The 19713-nt window shown below is 52.7% G+C and overlaps 1 protein-coding gene across 50 annotated transcripts in view; it reads right to left on the bottom strand.

Annotated features, from left to right (window-relative positions):
* SCRIB (scribble planar cell polarity protein) overlaps positions 1 to 19713 on the bottom strand; it is a 98118-nt gene that overhangs the window by 14493 nt on the left and 63912 nt on the right. For 13 of the 50 annotated variants that reach the window (XR_015282212.1, XM_086873376.1, XM_086872685.1 and 10 more), the window contains 13 exons: positions 18699 to 18755; positions 17906 to 17989; positions 13488 to 13874; positions 12018 to 12086; positions 9909 to 9959; positions 9131 to 9172; positions 8214 to 8339; positions 6412 to 6525; positions 5134 to 5181; positions 4348 to 4513; positions 2462 to 2627; positions 998 to 1087; positions 434 to 622 (listed from right to left, as the gene is read on the bottom strand). Coding sequence is in view for 49 of the 50 variants with exons in the window: in XM_086873376.1 (XP_086729502.1) it covers positions 434 to 622; positions 998 to 1087; positions 2462 to 2627; positions 4348 to 4513; positions 5134 to 5181; positions 6412 to 6525; positions 8214 to 8339; positions 9131 to 9172; positions 9909 to 9959; positions 12018 to 12086; positions 13488 to 13874; positions 17906 to 17989; positions 18699 to 18755 (1589 nt within the window). In the remaining variant the exon portion in view is untranslated. Of the gene's footprint in view, positions 1 to 433; positions 623 to 993; positions 1088 to 2461; positions 2628 to 4347; positions 4514 to 5133; positions 5182 to 6411; positions 6526 to 8213; positions 8340 to 9130; positions 9173 to 9908; positions 9960 to 12017; positions 12087 to 13487; positions 13875 to 17905; positions 17990 to 18698; positions 18756 to 19713 lie in introns of those variants that run through there. The other 37 variants (XM_086873859.1, XM_086873507.1, XM_086872878.1 and 34 more) reach the window with 20 other exon arrangements.

A 19713-nucleotide genomic window follows, 5' to 3' on the forward strand; every position in this document is an offset into this window, starting at 1 on the left:
TTGGGCTGCAGCATGATTTCCAGCCCAGCAGCACTGGAAATATGAAATTCCATTTTTCATTTTGGACATGTGACCTTGCAGCTTCAATAACACCATTTCACATGGGCTATGAATTAGGTGGGAATGGTGTGCTGAGGGAAGGAACACACCCACCACAACACAGCTGTGTTCCTGTTCATCATGAGCTCCCCGTGACCACGGCTGTGCAGGCACAGGGGGAATCTGGGAGCCCTCCCGCCTCCCCTGTGCTGACAGAAGTGGACAGGCTCAGCCACGTCACCAGTCACCATCTTCTCAAATAGATCCTACTCAACCTCCCTCAACATCTACCTTTGAAAGGGTCCCCTATTCCCTGGTTTCATTCTCTTTAGGCCCCAGATCCTCAGGAGCTCCCCTGCTCTGGCCCAGAAGGGGCAGCGAAGCTCTGGCTCACCGTGCTGCCCTCCACATGGCCCGTTTCTCTGCCTCCAGAGCGCGGCGTTCTGCTGGAGACAGCTCCTTCTCCTGGCCGCTCAGCAGCTCCGGGCTCTGCATCCGCAGCCGCTCCTGGTGCCGCCGCTCGGCCTTGGCTGTGCGCACGGGAGCCGCGGGATCCGCCGCGCCCAGCGGCGACGGGCTCAGCCTGGAGAGAAGGTGAGGCTGAGGCTGTGGGGCCACCACAACTCACCCGCCTGCGAGTGGCAGCTCTAATCACCTGCTCAGTGCCACTTCCCCGGGCTGCCGTGGGATGGGGGCAGACAGAACACAGGCAAGTTTCTTGTAAGGAGTTTCTGACTGGATGGGGCTTGGACTGTCCTTGGAGCAACCCCCAAAGGGCAGGGGGTTGAAACCAGATGGTCTTGAAGGTCCCTCCAACCCAACCCACCCCACCCCATCCTAGGATTCTATGAAGCTGTTTCTGATCAGTTTCCCTTTCTCCCCCAAACCCTTCCTTTGCAGCCCCTGGTTGCTAAGACAGAAGGAACCATCCGGCCCCTGCCCCAGGTGCCCCACTCACCCCGACATGGAGTTGGTTCTCTGCTCAGACTTGATCCCCTCTTCCAAGGAATTCCTCTGTGAGCTGCTGTTCTCACTGAGCTCCAAGGGCCTGGAAAAAAAACCCCTATGAGCTGCAGCACCACAGGCTGCACACCCAGCAAAGGGTGGGACAAGTCCACCCCAAGAAAGCAACAACTGCTCCAGGATGAAGTCACAGCACTCCATGACCACTGCTGTGAAAATCCCTGTGGGGATCTCCTAAATGTCCACATGAATATCAGAGCTCATTTTCTGCAGCTGGAGGTCAGCCAGGCACTAACACACACACACACACACACACATTTTTTTCTCAGATTTTCTAATAAAAATATTTGTTGGGCTTTCTTTTCCTCTGGGTCTTACCCTTCAGTCCTGGGAACATGGACCTCATACTTGGCTTTGTTAGATGTAGCACAAATTAATTCCAAACAGAGGAGCCCAAGAAAGATTCACCTTGGAAACACAAGTCACCTGATCCTGATTTTATATCTTCATTAACAGATTAATTTGATTATTACAAGTTCTTCCATGAGATGGACATGAGCTGCTCTGAGGGCTGGAACCTGGCTGGGAGAGCTAGGGGTGCTCAGTTTATAGTGACACTCAGCCCTAATTTTTACTGCTCAAGTTTATTTTAATTAAATTTCAGTTTCTCTTCCAGCATGAGAAAGATTATTTCAAGAAACACAGCTTCAGTCTCTTCCTCTGCCTCCCCTGCATTCAAGCATAAAAAATAAGCAACTGAAAGTCATCTGATGGATTTAGCCTTCCTGTTCTTCAGCATCCCATGTTTCAGTATGAAAACAGGAGGGTTAAGTGTGACTTCCTAGAGAACCAAAGAGTTGCATATGACTGCTTTCCTCCTTGGAGCTCCCCAGCACGGGAGGGGCAAGGAAAGGCTCAGGGCATCATTATGTGAGAAGTTCTTCAGCTGAGACTGGGCAGAAAGAACAGAGAGAAATGAGATGCCACATGCCAGGGTGTGTTCTACCACCGTGACTGAAAAGTGTTTGTGGAAAGTAGAATGTCTGTTCCAAAGACTTCAAAGACAGGTAAGAACAGCTTCAGCTTTACTCCAGTGCGTTCTTAGTTTATCTGGAGCCTTTGAGAATCCTGTCCTCATTCCTCAGTTCTATGCTCAATAATTAGGAAAAAACCATCAAGGTAACCTGGAGGCCAAGTCCCAGACAGCTGGGAAACAAAAGCTTAAAAAAACCCCAAACCTGTTTTAGCATCACTTTATCATTCAGATTATCTTGAAACAATTATCTCTCTACATACTCTCAGACTATAGGTACTTCCACAGGAGGGAGATGTTCTCTGCAAAAAGTGAGCTGGAAAACTTGGCCTTTTCTATGCTGAAGAAGAAATCTTGCCCAGCCCTCTTCCCTGAGAATTCCTGGGACGCCTCTGACATGTGGGTGGTACAGGGCTCCTGTCTTACCGAGCTGCTGAAGCCTGGATGTTCCTTCCATTCAGCCTCTCCACCTTGTACTCGACACCCTCGATGATGACGCTGGACTGCACAGCCTCAGGCCCCTGCCTCACCTCCTCATCCTCCTCAGCTTCCTCCTCCAGCAGAAGGGCTCGCTGCTGCTGCAGCTTGCGGGCTGCCAAGGGAGACAGGAGCCAGCTGACATCACAAAGCATTTGCTGAACCCCCCAGGATGGGATTTCTGGGCAAGTCCTTACGCTTCTCATCGCTGCAGGTCGGGGCTGGTTTCAATCCATTCCCTCTCCATGAACATCTTTGTTCCTCCACATTGCCACTAATGCTTCAGATGAAACAAACTCTGCTTCGTTTCCTCACTCCCTCCTTCCTTATCCACCAAACTTCCACCCCTGGACACTCAATGGACAGATTTCCATCAGATTTCCCAGTGTTCTCATGCTCAAACTGGAAATTTGGTACAGTCTCTTCTGCCCTTTTCCCAGAGGGAACAGCCCTGGGAGTCTGCATCTCCCCACTGGCCTTCTGGAGGAACCAAGGCCTGGGTGCTGGTGCTGGCATGGCAGTGGCCATGAGAACAATTCTGCTGCTGAACATAAGTCCCAAGAGGGTCAGGGACAGGAGGAGACATGAGCAGGCGGCTCTTTGGGCAGGTGTCCTGCAGGTTACCAGCCCCCAGTGGTGTTCTTCAGGGCTCAAGCCTGGAGCCAGTTCTGGGCAAGATTTTTATTAATAATTTTATCTGGCTGCAGGAGCTGAATGCAACAGTAGCACTGCTGATGATGCCAAACTGGGAGGCACTGGTGACTCTCTCAAGGGCCATGAAGCCTTACAGGAGGATCCAGACAGGATGGAGCATTGGGCAACCATTAATGACATGGGATTGAACCACAGCAAATACCAGGTTCCACAGCTGGGACAGCACAATGCCAGGTCCAGGCATAATTTGGACTGGCTGGAGAGTTTAATAAAAACACTTTTTTCAACTTCACATTGATCCTCATCACCTAAAACAACTCTCAAGCAGGAGGAAATTATATCAAAAACGAGAGCAGCAATTTAGCTCCTAGTGCAAACCTAAAGCAGCACAGTGAGCACTGAGAGGTCTGAGAGCTCTGCTGCCAGTCCAGGTGAGGGTGCCACTCACCTGGGCAGCTGGCACAGACTCACTGTCTGCAGTGGCTTTAAAAATTCACTGAAGTGTTTACCAACTGCAGGCATAGAGCTGCTAGAGAGAGTCCAGAGCAGGGATATTGGAATACTCCGAGGGCTGAAGCCCCTCTGCCCTGAAGACAGGCTGTAAGAGCTGAATTGTTCAGCCCGGAGAAGAGAAGGCTGTAGGGAGAATTTATTGCAGCCTTTCAGTACCCAGAGGGTCTTCAAGAGACCTGGAGGGGGCTTTGGACAAGGGCCAGGAGTGACAGCACAAGGGGACATGGCTCCTCATTGCCACAGGGCAGGCTTAGATGGGATCTTGTGAGGGAATCCTCCCCAAGGAGGGTGGTGGAACAGGTTGCCAGGAGAAGCTGTGGCTGCCCCAGCCCGGGAAGTGTTGCAGGCCAGGCTGGACAGGGCATGGAGCAGCCTGGTCTAATACAAGATGTCCATGCCCATGGCAGAGGGGTGGGACTGAGTGGGCTTAAAAGTCCCTCCAACCTCCAAACCATTCTGTGATTCCATGATACAGGACACCCTGAAACTACAGCACTTCAACCCAGAAAGTATCAGCTGAGCATCCATAGAATTCTTCCAACATTCACTTAGTTTCAAATTATTCCCAGGCCTTACAATAACCACCCATGGGCTTCGGGAAGTGCTGCATTTCTGTGGGAAAGGAATCATTTAACAGGGCAAACTTCTGTGCTCTTATTCCTACGTACCTTCCTCCTCTTTCATTTTCTTCAGGTCATCCTCCCCCACCAAGGACACACGCTTGGGAGGCTTGTCCAGGTGCTGCTGCTTCACCTCAATCTCAAAATACTTCTGCCTCTCACGGAAGGACCTTTGCTCAGGGCTGTGCTGTCCCCCATGGCTGTGCCCGGCCACCTGCAAGAGCCACACACTGCCCACTGCCCACCCAGCCACACCACTGCCCACACTGGCCACCCAGCCACACCACTGCCCACTGCCCACACTGGCCACCCAGCCACACCACTGCCCACTGCCCACCCAGCCACACACTGCCCACTGGCCACCCAGCCACACCACTGCCCACTGCCCATCCAGCCACACCACTGCCCACACTGCCCACCCAGCCACACCACTGCCCACACTGCCCACCCAGCCACACCACTGCCCACTGCCCACCCAGCCACACCACTGCCCACTGCCCACACTGGCCACCCAGCCACACCACTGCCCACTGGCCACCCAGCCACACACTGCCCACTGGCCACCCAGCCACACCACTGCCCACTGCCCATCCAGCCACACCACTGCCCACACTGCCCACCCAGCCACACCACTGCCCACCCAGCCACACACTGCCCACCCAGACAGAGCACTGCCCACAGGCCATGGGCACCCTCTCCATGTCAGCCCAACCCTTACTCTGCCAGCTGCCCCATATTCTTTTCCTCCCCAACCCTCCCATACTACGACCCCATCTCCCCATCCACAGCCCCCATGACTCCCACCTTTCTTCCAGCCCCAGCTCCAGAACTCACCTCCAAGGCCATTTTGGTGTTTTCTGTGCTGCTCTGACCAGACAGCTCCTAAGAACAGAGAAAAACTAGCATGTTCTAAAAGCAAAGCTTCCAGCCACTCCCCAGTAATCCTCCAGCCATGTTGTCCCCAAGGCCAGACGAGGTGACACGGGCTTCCAAAACTGTCCCAGAATTCACACAGACTTAACAAGGTTTAGTAATTGTCAGGAATGAGGATTTATGTTCAATTGAGGGTTAAACAGAACCAGGTGTGACAACTTCTGAAAGGGCAGAAACTGAAAAACATGGGAAACAGGCACAAAGCAGGAGCAGGGGGTAAGCTAGAGCTGGAAGGGGTTCACAGGAGCTGGCAGGAGCTCACCCACACTTTGCTTACATCAAAGACAAAAACAACCAAAATTTACTTCAAAGAAGCAGAGATACCATGAGAAAGAACAAATTCTGTATTTACTGGGATGCATAACAGGATATTGGATGAACAGAACTACAGGGGGAGGAAACCGATCCACAAAATCTATCTGTGAACCAGGGATCCATAGGGGTAAACTGAAAACTGCAAACAAGCTATGGAAAAGCAGCAAGTTTTATAATTAGACAAACTGAATGGACCCACAAAAAGGAGATGACCTCTGGCTTTATCCAAATACACAGAAACTAATTCAGAACTTGTGTGGATCTGCCTGAGCAACCTTCTACAACTCTGGAGGTGTTTGAACAATGCTCTTAGGCCCATGGTGGGATTCCTGGGGGCATCCTGAGCTGGACTCAATGATCCTTGTGTGTCCCTTCCAACTCAGGATGTTCCAGGATTCTGCAATTCTAACATCCAAGGCTGCCCTGTTTTGCATGGGGGATTGAGGCAATGACCTCCAAGGCCTCACCTAGCCTGGACTGTTCCAGGATTCAGCTAGATGGAGAGAAAAAAGAAGAGTCCCAATGAAGATCAAAATCTATTAAAAAATGTTTCAGCACAGGTTTAATCTAGTCCTGGAGTCAGGAATTTCAGAGTTCCTTTGCATGAGAACAGCATGGTTGTTCATCAGTATCCAAATGTCTGGGGAGAACAACAATGATGTGAGATTCCATGAGCTTCCAGGACCTGATGGATACTCTGCCAGGATAAACATCTGCATCATCAACATACTCCAACTTCCACAGGACCTCAACATGTCCCTCCACTACAGCAGTTTTCTTTGGAGGGAACGAATCACCACCTCCTTCCCTTCTCACCTCTGGCCTGCTCACACCTGTGCTGCTGTCACCCCAGCACTCAGTTACCTGTGTCCCCAGCAGTGGGTGGGACAGGGGCACTGCTGCGAAGGTCTTGTAGGCCTGCTTGACATTGATGGGGACCTCGTCAGGGGAGGGTGGCGACAGTGGCGATGGTTTTTGCTACAGGGACAGACGGAGGTAAAGGTGAGCACAGGAGGGGTGAAAAAACCCACACGGGGAAACACAGCCCAACTCTTGGCCCACAGAGCCTGACGAGTGGGATATGGAAAGGAATATATTAGGGAACATGTAAGGAATATGTAAGCCTTGGGAAGGCTGCTCCTGAGCCTTGGGCAGGAACACAAGGAGCAGAGCACTGCACACACACTGCACACAGCAGCACAAGGGTCACAGCCCCATTCTTTCCTGGATGGTGAAGCAATGGTCCTGTTGGTGGCACAGATCTGCACTGACCCGATGGGAATGTTGTGACAGATCCTCTGGCCAAGGGCACATTGCTGTCCCAGTCCTTGAGGATTTTCACCCAATTTAAACAGCAAGTGCTTACATGAACCAGGGTTTTTTGGGCTAGAACAGGATAGCTACACAATGACTCTAGGGCTGAACAAGATTCCCTCTAGTGGAAGGCATCCCTGTCTTTAAGGTCTGTCCCAAACCACCCTGTGATTCCATGACCTGATCTAGGGATCTGTGATGTGGACATCTGCCTTTGATCTCAAATTTTCCTTTTGCAGAATTACACTTACTGAGAAACATCTGACAAGGTCTGAGGGGACCTTCCTACTGTTTGTCACTGTCTTTGCTGGTCCCTTCCTCACCTACCTTCCCTGTGACCCATCCTGCCCTCTTTGCAGGGAAGCAGCACTGGGGTGCTCAAAGCATCACAGAAATGGAAGGGGTGGGGGGGAATGACACCTTCATCCTGCTGCAAAGTAAATTCCCTTTAGCTGTTCATCCCTCCAACCCTCCAGTTGCACTAGTCTGGTTCCAGGCTGCCTGTTTTTTCTTAGTCCTGAACTAGGGCTAAATAATGCTGTTTGATGATGCTACTGCACGGGCTAAAGGACAGCACAGTGAGGTCAGAAGACACTGAGAAATACGGACCTTGTCCAGTTCCATGGATTCTGTACAGCTGTTTGCCTGCAAATCAGGTCTCTGTTTTGGTATCACATTGTACAAGCTCCAACAGGGAGAGAAGCACTGGATTAATGGAATCTCACCCAGGATGGTTTGTGTGGGAAGGGACTGAAAGCCCATCCAATCCCTCCCCCACTGTCATGGGCACAGACACCTTCCACTTTTATATTGAAGAGACACAGGTCTTCCATCATGACAAAGACCAAAATACCTGATTTTTTCTCTCCCATCAACAAACAGCCCCAGGAGTATGAACCTTTCAAAATCAATCACTTTGCAACCTATAAAACCCATCAGCAGAATGGGATTGGCTTTTGCTCCAAAGTGCCAGACATCAACCAAGGTTCTGTAAGATTTTTGTCTCCACAGAACTCAACACCTCACAAATATGGCTCTAAACCTATATCTGCTCTGGGGATTTTGGCCACAAAAGCTTCAGCGGTGCTGACTCGGGACAGGGCCATGGAGACATGAGGCAGCTGGGGAGGCCCAGAGAAATAAAGAAATAAGAGTGATGCAGTGACCTGGCTCTGCCTGTGAGGAGTGTGGATCCCTTCTCAGGGAGCCCAGGCTGGTGCATGGACACCACCAGCCCCAGCTCAGGCATGTGGTCACCGAACCACAGAGTCACCTCTGGGAGGGTGTCCTGCCCCACTGCAGCCACCCGGGGCAGGCACGCGGCTTTAGGGAGGAAAGCCTGGGCCACTTACAGAGCTGTGGATCCTGAAGCATGGCTCAGGCTGCTGGAAGGGGTTGGGGCTGTCCCCCTCCTCGGCTTTGTGTGGCGCAGCACTTGGTCGCACGCGGGAGAGAGGCTGAATGACACCAGGCTTGGTCTGCTCGTGCCAGTGCGCCAGGACAGGATGGGAAAAGGCAGAGGAGGAGAAGGGGGAGGGAGAGAGAAGAGAAATGAGCAGTTAGGGCAGTGAGGTGTCTGCCATGCAGGTGAATAAACAAATCCATGCACCCCCACTTCTTTCCTCAGCTGTGTTGCCTGCACCAGCTGCCAGACTGGAGAGAGCTCTTGGAGCCAACACCAAAAGAGACTCAGCCAAGGAAGGGTTACACAGAACCAGTGGATTACAGAGAAGGCCAAGACAAAAGCAGGCACCTGCCATGCCAGCAGCAGCTGCAAGGGTTTGCAGGGTATGGTAAGTCTTACGAAGCTCAGGAAATGTGAGCACCAGGAATGGAAGCAGGGAAGCATCAAACAGGAATGGGAATTGGCAGAAGCTGTGGATGGACGTGAACCAGATTGAGTCAGAGCTCTGACAAGAAATGCAGTTACTGGAGCAGAGGCAAGAGTCTAAAACTTCTACTAGATGTCACCATCACTACTGGATGTTGTGTGAAAGCATCTGCAACTACAGAGAGTGGGAGCAGGAACTGGGTAAGCCAGCAAAACCTGCAGGAGGGGAAGCTGCAAGGGGAAACGAGTAAAAGCTGCAAAACCAGTTCTGCTGGGTTTTCAGATGGACCATATGTAAGACCTGATGCATTTGTACAAACTTGAGGCATAGTGGAGGACTGGAGACAGAATAGGAACCAACAGGAGGAAGAAACAAGCTCCATGTGCTGGGGGATGCACAGGAACACCACAGTCAGGTCTCACAGCAGCTGTACTCACTGATTTACTGTCATCCTGTGATGTAGTGAAGTTAATGGAAGCCTGCAAACAGAAGTACAGGGGTAAATCTGGAATCCACCCTGAAAGCCTTTAGTTTACCCCTGACCCACTGCCCATCCTATATGGGGAGCTCCAGGTCCCACAGAACCCCTGTCCCCTAATACCTGCTTCTTCGAGTGAGGACAGGCCAGAGCCCACCTCTGTGAGCTTCTCCCAGCACCTGTGCTATGTGAGGAGGCCCTCACAGCTCACTGCACATCTCCAAACTCTAACCCCAACTCTGGGACAGTCCTGGCCCATGGGCACAGCCCCTGCTCCTGGTCCCCAGGCACATCTCCAGGTCCTGGCCCATGGTCACAGTCCCTGGTCCTGTCTCCTGCTCACATCCCAGGTCCTGGTCCCTGGGCACATCCCCTGCTCGTGGCCCATGGCCCATTCCCTGGGCACATCCCCTGCTCGTGGCCCATGGCCCATTCCCTGGGCACATTCCCTGGGCACATCCCCTGCTCCTGGCCCATGGCCCATTCCCTGGGCACATCCCCAACCCTCCGCACTTGCCCCAGCAAAGCCATCCCCCCGCAGCTCCTCCCCAAAGCACCCGTGGGTGCCATCACAGCAGCAGCTCATGGGGAACAGCCCCTCGTGCCTCGGGTGCCAGGAGGGTGCTGCTCCCCCCGGGGGACCCCAAGCCCCCGTGGGGACGGGGAGCCAGCAGCGGGGGCAGCGGGAGCAGCCGGGGCAGCGGGAGCAGCGCACACCGCACACCAACAGCACTTACAAAGCGTGTCTCCCTGCCGGCCAGGTGAGGGGGCCGGGGGGCTGCGGGCACCTGGAGGGGCATCAGCAGGGGAGAGAATGGGAGAGAAAATGGAGAGACTGGGTTTTCCACAGGAGAGGAGTAGAGACACTGCAGCAGCCGGAGCTGGTGGGGTCCCCACCATGGGGGAAGCCACTCTGCCCTGCCTGGCACATGCAGATCCATCACAAACACCTCTTTCCTCCCCCGACCCCCTTGCAGAACTCCAGGCCAGGCATGACCATCACAATGCCAAATCGGGACAAAGGATTGCATTTCCCTCAAGGAATTCTCTGAAATAAACCAATAAATTCTGGCTGGACTACAAGATGTTGAAACCAAAGAATTAACATTAAAAATAGATGGAGCCAGAGAGTAAGAGACAAAATTCCTCAGAACTACTGCCCTGGAGCAACAACCTGAAGGTCAAGGCTCCTGAATCCCCAGAAAAGGAGAGATCCAGGAATATTCAGCCTGGAGAAGAGAAGGCTGCAGGGAGACCTTAGAGCCCCTTCTACTGCCTTAAAGGGCTCCTAAGAGAGCTGGAGAGAGACTTTGGACAAGAGCTTGGAGGGTCAGGACAAGGGGGAATGGCTTCCTACTGATAGAGACAGGATTACATGAGATTTTGGGAAGAAATTTTTCCTTTGAAGTGATGACACCTTGGCACAGGTTGCCCAGAGAAGCTGTGGCTGCCCCGTTCCTGGAAAGTCTCCAAGGCCTGTTTGGACAGGGCTTGGAAAAAACAGGGATAGTGGAAGGTGTCCCTGCCCATGACAGGGGACTGGAATGATATTGTCTTGAAGGTCCCTTCTCACCCAAACCATCCTGGGATTCTGTGAAAACCAAAGAAAATTTGCACTTGTGGTAAAAGGAAAACTTACAAACAACACAGCTGTTGTTAGAAATGTAAATAGGGAAACACAGCTAGAACAAAGTGCATTGAAATTATTCAGCTATAACAGTATCTTCTTCTAATCTTACCGTGTTCCTGATGAACACTCAATTCCAAATGATCCAAGAACTGAGGGAGGTATGAGACAGGCCGAGAAGAAACAGAAGATGGACTGGAGTGCTGCTCCTACTGCTTCCTGCATAGTCCTGGCCCTTCTCCTAAACCCCTCTGTCACCTTACCCCAAGGTGATTCTGTTCACCTCAAGAGCTCCTGTCCAGCTCTGAGAACTGAAATGGTTCACTGAGGACCAAGGAAATGCCAGAGCTGGTGGGAAGAGCAGCTGGAGAACAGCTGGACTCCAAAAGGAATGCAACAGACCCAAAATGACTAAGGACAGAGAACAACAGTGTAACTGGCAATTCACTCCAGCCCCCAATATATAACCCAATAATAGGCAATGACTGTAAAGGGAAAATTTAAAAATCTACTTAAATTCTTTTAATTTCAAAAGGCTCAGCTGAGCTGTGACACCTCCTACTGTGGGATGGACATGGGGAACAAAGACTCAGATATTGAAAAGGAAAGTTCAGACATAAATAAGGAATATGAATGTCAAGGGATAAGAGGTATTGTTCATAAAGAAAAAAATCATCAGAAGTTACAAGAAACAAAGATATTTCCCATTCCAGAGGGGAAGCCTCTAGCAAGGAGCTGTAGCAAATCACTCCCTGAGGGCAGGGACACCTAGAATCATCTAGGACCCTTCCACCTCCAGCCTCACATGGAGAACCAGGGATCCTCTGCAGGCCTGGGCAGCAGTGGGAAGTCCTGGTCTTGGGCAGATCCAAGATGCTTTTCCAAATCCTGACTCCTCCCTCTCTTACCACATACTAGCTGCCAGAATTGAAGAATCTCTGTACAAGGCACTAATCCAAAAAATTCACAACTACCCCTCATCACCCTGCAATTAAGCTACCCCTCAAAGCTCATTTATGACCAGCTTATCCTCCTGGATCTCTGACACATTTTGAAGGAGGGAGTTGCTCTCTTGCTCTCTGGTTGCCTGCTTTGATGGATCCCCTCCACCTTGCCAGTGTGACTCAAGGATGGAAATTGCCCTCAGCTACCTCTCTCCTTTATCCCTGGAAGTGCCTCCCTGCCTTTCCCATATCACCTGTCCTGGGGACAGTCTCACCTGTGGATTACTGGAAGAATAGGGGGATTCACGCCTGGAATTTCCTGTCCCAGACTCGCCCATAGGAGCCTGAAAGAGAGAATACAAAGCTCAAGACAAAGCTCAAGTGTTACTCTTCATTAGGAGGGGGTCTGTACAGCCCAGGGGGCATGGGACACCCTGCACATCCAGGGAGCAGGATCAGCAGGGCCCAGCAGCAGCTGGCACATGCCAAAAAGCGCTAGAAAGAGCGAGGGGATGACGTTAAACATTGGAACCAGGATCATATCCCAGTGCCCTGCGAGGCCAGCTGGATCAGGTTACAGCCTCTGCCTCACAGCACATCCCAGGAATCCTCTTCCCTGACTCCCCACAGCCCTCAAAGACAGGGTTCATGGCCCAGGCAAACCTCCTGCTGAACAGATGCTGAAAGCCATTCCTGGCTGGGGGGAGACAGGGCTCTCCTGGCTTCCAGAGAAACCTCTGGCACTGAGGCTCAGCTGAGCCGAACAGAGAGCAGTGTTCCAGGAACCACCTGCACTCTGACTGCAGCACGAGGAGCGTGTTCCCCAAGTATTTCAAATGCCTTCAGGTAGAAGCAGGTCATTTGGGATTTAGGGAACTATTTAGGCAAACCTACAGCTCCCAGTCACTAACACCACAGCCATGCACATGCTCAGTTGAATCAAGTCAGTATTTTGAAACACCAAGCTTGAAGTGACCTGAAGTTTATACTGGAGCACAGATTCCAGACACCTTGCTCTAAGCTTACCTGGCTACACACCTGTGAAATTCCTACCAAGGAACTAAAACACCTCCAAGATCACTACAGCTGAGGATTAGGTTTGTTGCTTGCTTGGTTTATCCACTGTGTATGGGGCTGTTTATGTGGGGCTGTTTTGATTTTCACACCTCCCAAAAGGCTTAACAAGGAAGAAGGGGAGAGCAAGGTGGTGCTCATCTGGAGGATGGCATCTCTGGGTCTGGTCCCTGTTCCACCACAGGTTCCCTGTGCAACAGCAGGAATGTCAAATACAGATCTCCCAGGGCAGAAATCAAAGTTCTCCCTTGAAATTCCAGTTTCAATCTACCAAATAGTGTCACTCGGAGGAGCAGCTCCTGGGTTGCGGATCTTTTCCAGATGTCTAAGAAGGGCTGTGTTCAGGCCCACGAACAGAAGTGTGGCACCAGCACTACCAGGCTTTTCACCAGGCCTGCCGGCTGCCTGCTGAGCGGGCAGGGACGGCACTGCCCCAGGCCGAGCCGGAGGGACGGCAGGGAAGGCACGGATGCCATCCCGTCCCCTCGGCAGCACACACATCACCATCCCCAGGCCGTGTTAGCATGGCACGGCGGGGCCGGCCCGGCGCGGGGGCAGCACACGGGGCGGGGGAGCCGGCCCTCGGGCACCGTGCTGCCCGGCACCGGGGTTTAGTAGGGTGCAGTGGCCTGGGCTGTGTGAGTGCATGCCACACGCCACACGCTGCTTGCCTTGGAGTACGGGCTGGTCTTCAGCACGCCCCCCCGGCCATAGCCCAGGGGCGGCCCCCCCAGGCCGGCCGCGCCCGCGGCCTTGCCCCTGCGGTTGGCCACCACAAAGGGGTTCTGACTGAAGGGGATGGGCTGCGAGTCGATCAAGCACTCTGGCGTCTCTGGCAGCTGCTCCTGGGACAACGGACACCCCTCGGGGTCCTGCTTGTCTCCCCGGGGCTGTTGTGCCCCGCTGGTGTGCGGCTGGGGAGGCGCAGGGGGCTGAGGGGGCCCGGTCACGGCCGCCGCCGGCTCTGGGGACGCTTCCCGGCCGTGCCACGCCGCGGGTGGGGACAGCAGCGCACAGTCACCCTCCATGCTGCAGCTGGGCTCAGCGCACCCAACAGGCTGAGAGGAAACACAAGGATCACAGAGAAATAAGGAGAACAGAGTAAAGAAGAGGAGGGAGAAAATACAGAGCAGCTGCTGAAGAACAGGGGAGAGAATTCCAGTGCTAATGCCCGCACACCACCCCAACCCTCTCTCCTGCTCTGCCACCGCTCTGTGACCCCCAGTGTCACTCCCAGGAGAGGAGCTTGCTGTGCACACACACCCCGGAGAGCTGACAGGCACAAGCACTCCCTGCACTCCTCCAACTCACACACCTTCCTGCAGCTGCTCCCCAGCCAAAGCCACTTCCAACACCTGTACAAGCACATGCTTCCCCCCTGTTCACCTCAGCACACAGAATCTCAGAACAGCCGGGGCTGGAAGGCATCTCTGGAGATCCTCCAGTTCAACTTCAACTTCTCTGAGTCCCATGACCTATGGCCCAGCCTCTGCTGTCACCCCCACGCTGCCACAGAGTCACACAACACCCATCCTGTGCACTTCCACCACACCTGCACAGGCGAACAGGCTTCAACAGCCCCGCTGCATCACAACACACCCAAAACACCAGAGCTCAGTGCAGCAGACAGAGCGCAGACCCTTTGGGTGGCTCCTGCTGGCAGGACTGAGGCAGTCCCAGCTTGGTTTGGCTCAATGCACACAGCCCGAGTGAAGCCCTGACCCTTCCTCTTAATGCCATAGAAGAGAGTTTGTTACCCCAGCCAGAGCCTTCCTTAGAGGAGCAGCGACAGTCAGAGAGCAAAGACCAGAGCTTCCATCCAAGTGCCTCCAGGGAGCAGATAGACTTCTGCTCAGAGCAAATTCCCCAACTCCTGTGTCATGGCAGCGGTCACCAAAATAGTTCTCAAGGGTGGGCTGGTGACTACAATGGCAGCTGGGAGGCTCAGGAATTTCAGAGGCCCTCCCCTAACCCAACCTCTGTGGTTGGCAGAGCCCCGGCTCATATCGTGTTTCCTCACCAGTGAAGCCTGTGTTACCCTGAGAAATTCTGCTCTTGTGACTGTGTGATTTTTCAATGTAAAAACCCTGTTTTAACCCCTTTTCTTCAGAGTCACACAATGCCTGACAGTTGATGGGGAGCCCCAGTCCCTGTTTTGTTCTTGGACTGGAACTGGGCTGGATCTGTGTCTCAGCTGTAAGCTCCTGCTGTAACACGTCCCGGTGAGGGATTCCTCACTCCCTAGCCTCAGTGGGGCTATTCCTGTCAGACAAGCCACATTTTCTATTTTGGGCAAGCAAAAATTTGGGCAATGCAGCGAGCTTTCCCAGCTTGCAGATGGAACAGACATGTGCTACTCCTCATCCTTCCTGGCACTGAAAGAAATCCAATCCTAAATCCGATGAACAAGTGAAAAAAAAAGAATCAATGGCAAGAAACTGAAGAAAAATAGATTCAGAACAGAAAGCAAAGGTTGATAGTTAACTAACCATGGTGACCTGGTATTGATACATGTCTTCTCCATTTCTCATAGTCCAGAAACAAAACTAGACTTTGATCATTTTGCTGTGAACAAAATTGCTGTCATGGGTCTGGCTTTCATTTCTGTTCAGTGTGAAGACAGAGACTGGAGCAGCTCTTTGGCTTCTGTAAGGGAAATGTCAGAGTCACGGAATCCCAGGATGGTTTGGGTGGGAAGGGACCTGAAAGCTCATGTTGTTCCACCCCCTTGCTATGGCAAGGATATCTTCCACTGGACCAGGTTGCTCCAAGTCCCATCCAACCTGGCCTTGGACACTTCCAAGAATGGGGCAGCCACAGCTTCTCAGGGCATGGCCAAAGACCATCCCCCAAACAAACATTCCCATGCTGCTTCCAATGGCAATTTTCATTTTGGCTTGTAACTGTGGACAAGCAGAATGAGCATCTCATCAGCCTTTGTCAAATCCTGCCCACAAGTGGACCCAGATGCAGTAACACAGATCGATCCAAGACAGACAAACACCTGCTCCCTCGGCTGGTGGCTGTTCTTGGGGAATCCTCAGGACCAGTTCCACCCACAGTTACAGTGGTCAGTGGAGAGATCCTGTTCCACAGTGGACAGATGGACCTGCACCTCCTCCTGCTCCACAGTAAGAACCGTTCCCTACAGAACCTCGTGTCACATGGTGAGGACAGGAACAGTTCGCTGCAGCTCCCTCACAGGGAACTGTGCAGCAGTAAAAGACACCCAGTCATTGCTCAGAGGAGAGTGTCTGTGGTGACAATTGGCCTGGGGACAGTAAGAAAGAGAAAACCACGATGTGAACAGGGCAAGAGCACCAGTCATCTGTGTGAGGTTGTCCAGAGATAGACAATCTGTCACTGACCCACCTGATCTTCCACTGGCTGGACTGACCCTGGCTGAGTCTTCCAGCGATCACCTAACAGGTCCTCCAGGGCAGCTCCTGAAGGACCTCCAGACCGTCCCTGTCCCCACGATCCAGGCAGATGGACTTTTCAGAGCACAGCAAAGACAGGGCTGGTGGCAGCTGGACAAACCCAGGCACCCATGGGCCCTTCCCTGGAACGGGACATTTATAGAAGCCGCCCAGCGCCCCGGCGTTCTGGCCCCACATTCCCGTGCCTGGCATTCCCAGGCTGACAGCGGCTGCAAGGCTCAACCCCAAATGCTGCTCTGCTCTGGACCACACTCGAGCTGTCCTGCACGGAGGCAGCTGCTGCCTGGGGCTGACTCTCCCCCTCTTCCAGCTCCTGAGTTACACTCAGAGATGCTAAAAATAGGCCTTTTCCTGATACTGCTTTGTTGTCTGAACAGCAAGAGGAAAAGCCAAAAGCTGGGAAGTGTGGGAACAAAAGGAGGCAGAGCTGGAGCCAAAGCAGAGCTGTTACTAGAGTAAGGAAAGAGAACAGGAGAGGAGACCTGTCTGCATGGAATGAGATGGAGACAGGAAAGGCAAAAGAGATGATCCTGAAACACTGGAATGGGAATGCTGAATGGGATGATGCCAGCAAAGCGAGATCTTGCTGACACAGGAGTAGAGGAAGAAGACTGAGGATGCGTGAGGAGTAGGCAGAAACTCAGCAGAATGGGTGTGATGCAGGAAAGATAGAAGAAAGAAATTCTGGAGAGGTGAGATTTTAAACAACACAGGAGAGGATTAAGTTTGTAATATGTGAAGTCTGTGAAATCTGGAATTTCTCTTGGTCACTACATATGAGGGACTGCCAGGCAGGGCACAGGACAGGAATGCCCACAGCAGGAGTCACAATACACAACAGGATATGTGAACCACAGGGCTCAGTCATGACACACAACCACAGACACTTCACTTCTGCAGGCCTGGGGAATCTTGGCTTCAACAGAATCTCAGGGTAGTTTGGGTTGGAAGGGACCCTGAAGACCAGCCAGTCCCACCCCCTGCCATGGTCAGGGACATTTCCACTAGAACACCAGTGGCAGACACTGCCACTAGATGGATGGCTCCAAGCACTGTCCAACCTGGCCTTAAACTTTTTTTTATTTTTAATACTTTCAGTTTCAGCACTCTCATCCCTGCCCCTTCCTAAACACCATCCCACAATGGATTTACAACTGAGCTGTGCACACAACACTGTCATCGCTGTGTCGGGAAGAATCCTTCTCTCCATCCTTGGTGGCTTTCTGGAGCCTCTTCTTTCCACAACAAATCCCTGCACTCTCCCACTCACATCCCCTTCTCTCCTACCAGGCTGTTCTTTCCGCCTTGTTCCAAACTCTGCTTTTTGCAACTTCTCAAACTTTGCCACTTCCCTTCCCAAAAGGTAAAGCTGCCTGGCTGTTGCTCTCCTCATTTTCTTAGTCCCATCTTTCTTACACAGCTACCTCCTGGTTCAGTGCCTGAGTCCCCCACAGTTCTGCTTCCCAGTTTTCCTTTGCAGAGGATGCTGTCACACAGAGGTGTCTCTCACACCATGGCACAGGTGGAGGGCAGGTCATGGAAGAACCACGGCCTTCCCTGCTGGGAATCACACCTCCACAGCCCCTCCCTGTCTCCCCTGCAGGGACCCCCACCTCCACAGCCCCCCCAGGCCCTCCAGCTCCACTCACGGTGCGGTTGCCTCTCTGCAGGCCACTGCTGGGCAGTGCTGCCAGGGTCCGGTAGTCCAGGCGCAGGGGTTCACTGGGGACGTTCTGGAGAGGGGTAAAAAAAACCACAAACACCAGGAACAGGTCAGGCCCAAAGTCAGCTAAATCAACGAGAATGAGCAATGAAAAGGGAACCACCCCAGTAATAACCAAGGCCTTATCTCCAAACTCATCAAAGTTCCCACTGCCCGGAAAAAGAGCTGGAATTGCTCGAACACAACCATGCGAACTTGTGGCAGGAGCAGGGCTTGAGAAACCCCACAGAGAAAGTATCACTGCGGACCCCTGGCCGCTCACTGCAGATACCACAGATTCCTCTGCTCCTCCTGCCCCCACGTCCACTTCCCTATGGAGAACAGAAGGTGCCGTGCCCACCTGTTTGCTCCAACAGCACCCGGAATGACCGGATCTGGACACGTGCAATACTGCAAGTCCACAATTCCTCTACAGAATTCTTCTTCTGACCTTAACCCACACTCACTGTACAACTCCATTCAATTTTGCTTCCCATGTATTGCCTTTCTAACCCTAAATAGAAGCCAAGGTTTCTAACCCAGTCCCTGTTTTCCTCAATCCCTTATACATTTCTTCGGTTCTGATCCTCTTCTCTTATCCCCAAAGCCACATCCTTTTAGGGGAGGGAGTGGAGAACACAAGCTTTGGGGAGCAAACTCTTTTTGGGGACTTTTCCAGCCTTCCAATCTAGCTGTAGCCCTTTCCTGGGCCTCTCCAGCCCTTCCCCTGTGCTGCTCACCTCTGCTTCCTCCTCAAGCTGCTGCGTGGCTGCCTCCCGCTCCCTACGCATCCGCTCCTTCCATGGGACAGACAGAGCCAGAGCAGAGAGACAAGAGAGAGGCACAGAGGTCACACGTGCTGGGCACGAACTGCTGAGGGGACACAGCAGTGCCAGCACCAGGAGAGGGGGAGCAGAAACCCCGCACGAACACTGGGACCAGGGAAGGAGGAGCTGGAATTTGGCACTTGCACTGTTATTGCCAGCAGAAAGGACAGCGACAGAACAAGATCATCGGAGTGTCACAGGTGAGGGGCGAGAGCAGGTGTCCCCAAGATCCTCAGCAGGGACAATCCTGGGGCAAGTAAGGAGAGCTACTGTGCCCCCAAGCATAAGCTACACCAAGGGAGAGGAGGAGTTTGCTCACTGCTAGAAGAGACACCCTGGTGGAGCACAGACAGGACAGGGAAGGGAATGGAAAATCAAATCTACAGAGCACAGGTCTTGCTGGCTTACAGCATCACGTACAGAATGGTGTAAATACAAGCAAAGGGACAGAAAGGTCATGGCACAAGGTCAGCTCAGCACCAGCTGTCAGCCTGCAGAGGCATTAGAGAGTGACCAGTGACTGATCCCAAAAGCCCCAGCCACGGGCTTGTTTGCAGGCTGCAAGAGGAAGGGAACAGTGTGGGACTTGTCCTAAGGACTGATTTCTGGGCACTGATATTTCTGTGTCTTGTCACCTGGAACCCATGGGCAGAGCCAGGCCTGGGGACAGCACAGCAGCATCCTTCCCTTCTCTTGTGTATGGATCCCTCCCAGCTGTTCTTCCCACACAGATGGTCCAGATGTCCTGACACTTGGGAGCATGGGAGGTGGAAGGCAGCTGAGAGGGAGTCATCAGAAAATTCTGCTGGGCCCTGTTCTTCAACAGATTCCATTAACCATTCCATCTGGTTACAGATTCCCGCTGCCACACATCACCCCTTGACCCCCAAGCAAGGATAAGCAGCATGGGAAGTCACTAATGCCCTGG

This window comes from Cyanistes caeruleus, chromosome 1 (assembly GCF_971803275.1).
Source record: "Cyanistes caeruleus chromosome 1, bCyaCae1.hap1.1, whole genome shotgun sequence".
NCBI classification, from domain to species: Eukaryota; Metazoa; Chordata; class Aves; order Passeriformes; family Paridae; genus Cyanistes; species Cyanistes caeruleus.